We start from the raw sequence: 2,492 nt of genomic DNA on the forward strand, positions 1-2,492 counted from the left end.
TTTAATGCACAGTGTCACATCGGATAGGTCGGTAGGATGTCGGATTGTTTACAAATTTCAATACATTACACAATTTTTTTAAGTACTTAGATGCAAATCCGGCAGCAAAAATCACTTGGAGGTGTTCCAATCAAGGTCCCCCAAGGATTATGTAGGAGTCACCTACATAATCAGTATCATCAAATTAACTAGGAGTGGCGGGCGACGAAATTATAAACCCAACCCTTATCATCATATATTACAAGAATATGAAATAAACCTTGGAAGTTTGTTCAACCAAATAGATTTGTAGGATAGTCTACTCGCTCGCTACAATCGCGTTATCAGTATTTCAGTTTTAAAGTCGACGCAAAGTTATGTGAAATTATATTAAATAAAATAAGATTTGTTCATATTGTTGTTGCGTATTTACTATGATTTATGCTTCTATAAATAATACTATCTTTTAATAATAAAAATTATATATATACATTATACTTAAATTTACTTGAAATACAACTGGCACAACTTATCTATCATTTGTGGCAGCTAGACAAAAGTATAAGTTGTACTACTTTTATCTAGCTAGTACAGACACAGACCAAGTAGATAGTTTAATACAATTTATATGGCAACATACCTTTAAAATTTGACATTTTAAAGGAATGACGTATAGATATAGGAGCTCTGACGTGGTTTACGCTGTAAGCTACTCCTTGTCAAATTGCTTTCGAAAACTAATTTTTTATTATTTTTAAAACAACCAATATCTTAAATAAGTAATCCAAATTAACGCTCATCAATCATACATAAACATGTTGGACAGTTTATTTGACGATGTGAAACGCATGAATAAACGCCAGGTATTGTGTTTTCATTAAAACGTACCATCAGATGACGTGAGCTTGGTACCGGTTAATACAGTTCTTCTTTTGTATTTTTCAGTTCATTTATCAAGTGCTCAGTTTTGGCATGATAGTTTCGTCAGCGCTAATGATATGGAAAGGTCTAATGGTTGTTACGGGCAGTGAAAGCCCTATTGTGGTTGTGCTGTCTGGAAGCATGGAGCCCGCATTTCACAGAGGAGATTTATTGTTCCTTACTAATTATCCAGAAGAACCAGTTCGAGTTGGTGAAATTGTAGTGTTCAAGGTGGAGGGGCGTGACATTCCTATTGTTCATAGAGTGTTAAAATTGCACGAGAAGTAAGATTTTAGATGCTGCAGATATATATGATGCTATATGTGAAACTAATCAATCTATAAATAGTACTATAATTTAAAATATTTAGTACAGTAACTTAAGGCAAACAAGTTCTGTTGTTGAATAACACCAATATGGGAATATGTAATTCATTCATTGAGAGTAATACTGCGTAATTAACTTGAAAGTTACAAATTTGAAAACATAGGTTGCATTTGTGAACATAATGGAGGAAAAATTCCAAAATACATAATTTTTATGGTGTTTAACAATTTTTTTAAATTTGTAATACTTTTGACATTTTTATATTATTCTTGTTTCAGAAATAATGGCACAGTTAAGTTTCTGACTAAAGGAGATAACAATAGTGTGGATGATAGAGGGTTATATGCTCAGGGTCAGTTATGGTTGACAAAGAAAGATGTTGTTGGTAGAGCTAGAGGATTTCTACCTTATGTTGGAATGGTCACAATATATATGAATGAGTATCCTAAGTTTAAGGTGTGTATATTTTTATAAAATAATTTTGTGTTTATAAAAAAACAGTATATCTATGAAATGTTTATTAAGTTCAATAAGAAAAACTAAGTAAATACAGAATTCACCACTCTTGCTTGGGTAACTAATATTTAAGTATTGCTGTGTATACTATTATTCACCTTCATTGGTGTTATACAACATATACCATTTACTGGATCTAGGTCGGTAGGATCTAAATAAATAAATCTTAAATTATTTATAAGGAAACAAATCTTAAAGAAATGTGTGCTGGTCCAATATTAAAGTATAATATACTTTAATATTGGACTTTGATGTTTATAGATGAGTAAAAGTGTAATTTAATGGTATAATGTATATTGAATATGTTGTATTCCATAAATTTGTTTGTTTTCTTATCAAGTTTGTTTTCTTTCAGTTTGCAGTGCTAGCTTGCCTAGCAGTGTATGTTCTTGTGCACAGAGAGTGACAACGTTTAAAAATAAGTGAGAAGTGGAATCAGTCTGTAAAAATGTTCTTATTGACTGTGCGGCTGTATTTAATTTTTTAATTAAACAATGTTTTCTCTCTAGTGTTAATGCATATTATTTGAATGATCTGTCTAAGTACCTTTAGAATACATTTTTTTAGTGGTTAAGATTATCAGGATAAAATATTTTATATGCTCGCCAGACAAGTCTTAAAAAGCGACATGTACGATTTAATAACTTATTGTTCAAAATATTAACAACTTAGGCTATCTAGTCTGAGTCATTAAATTGGCTTTGAAACATGTTTAAAGACTGAATAACTGCTCGATTTAGAAAAAATGT

General features: G+C 30.8%; 1 protein-coding gene across 1 annotated transcript; it reads left to right on the top strand.

Annotated features, from left to right (window-relative positions):
- The first annotated feature begins 656 nt into the window (after positions 1 to 656).
- LOC123715209 (signal peptidase complex catalytic subunit SEC11A) lies at positions 657 to 2,252 on the top strand. Its single transcript, XM_045670137.1, has 4 exons — positions 657 to 842; positions 925 to 1,184; positions 1,506 to 1,683; positions 2,099 to 2,252. The coding sequence occupies exons 1-4, from the start codon at positions 795 to 797 to the stop codon at positions 2,147 to 2,149; spliced, it is 537 nt and encodes a 178-aa protein (XP_045526093.1). The 5' UTR covers positions 657 to 794; the 3' UTR covers positions 2,150 to 2,252.
- The last annotated feature ends 240 nt before the right edge of the window (positions 2,253 to 2,492 follow it).

Source organism: Pieris brassicae, chromosome 1, assembly GCF_905147105.1.
Source record: "Pieris brassicae chromosome 1, ilPieBrab1.1, whole genome shotgun sequence".
In the NCBI taxonomy this organism is placed as follows: Eukaryota; Metazoa; Arthropoda; class Insecta; order Lepidoptera; family Pieridae; genus Pieris; species Pieris brassicae.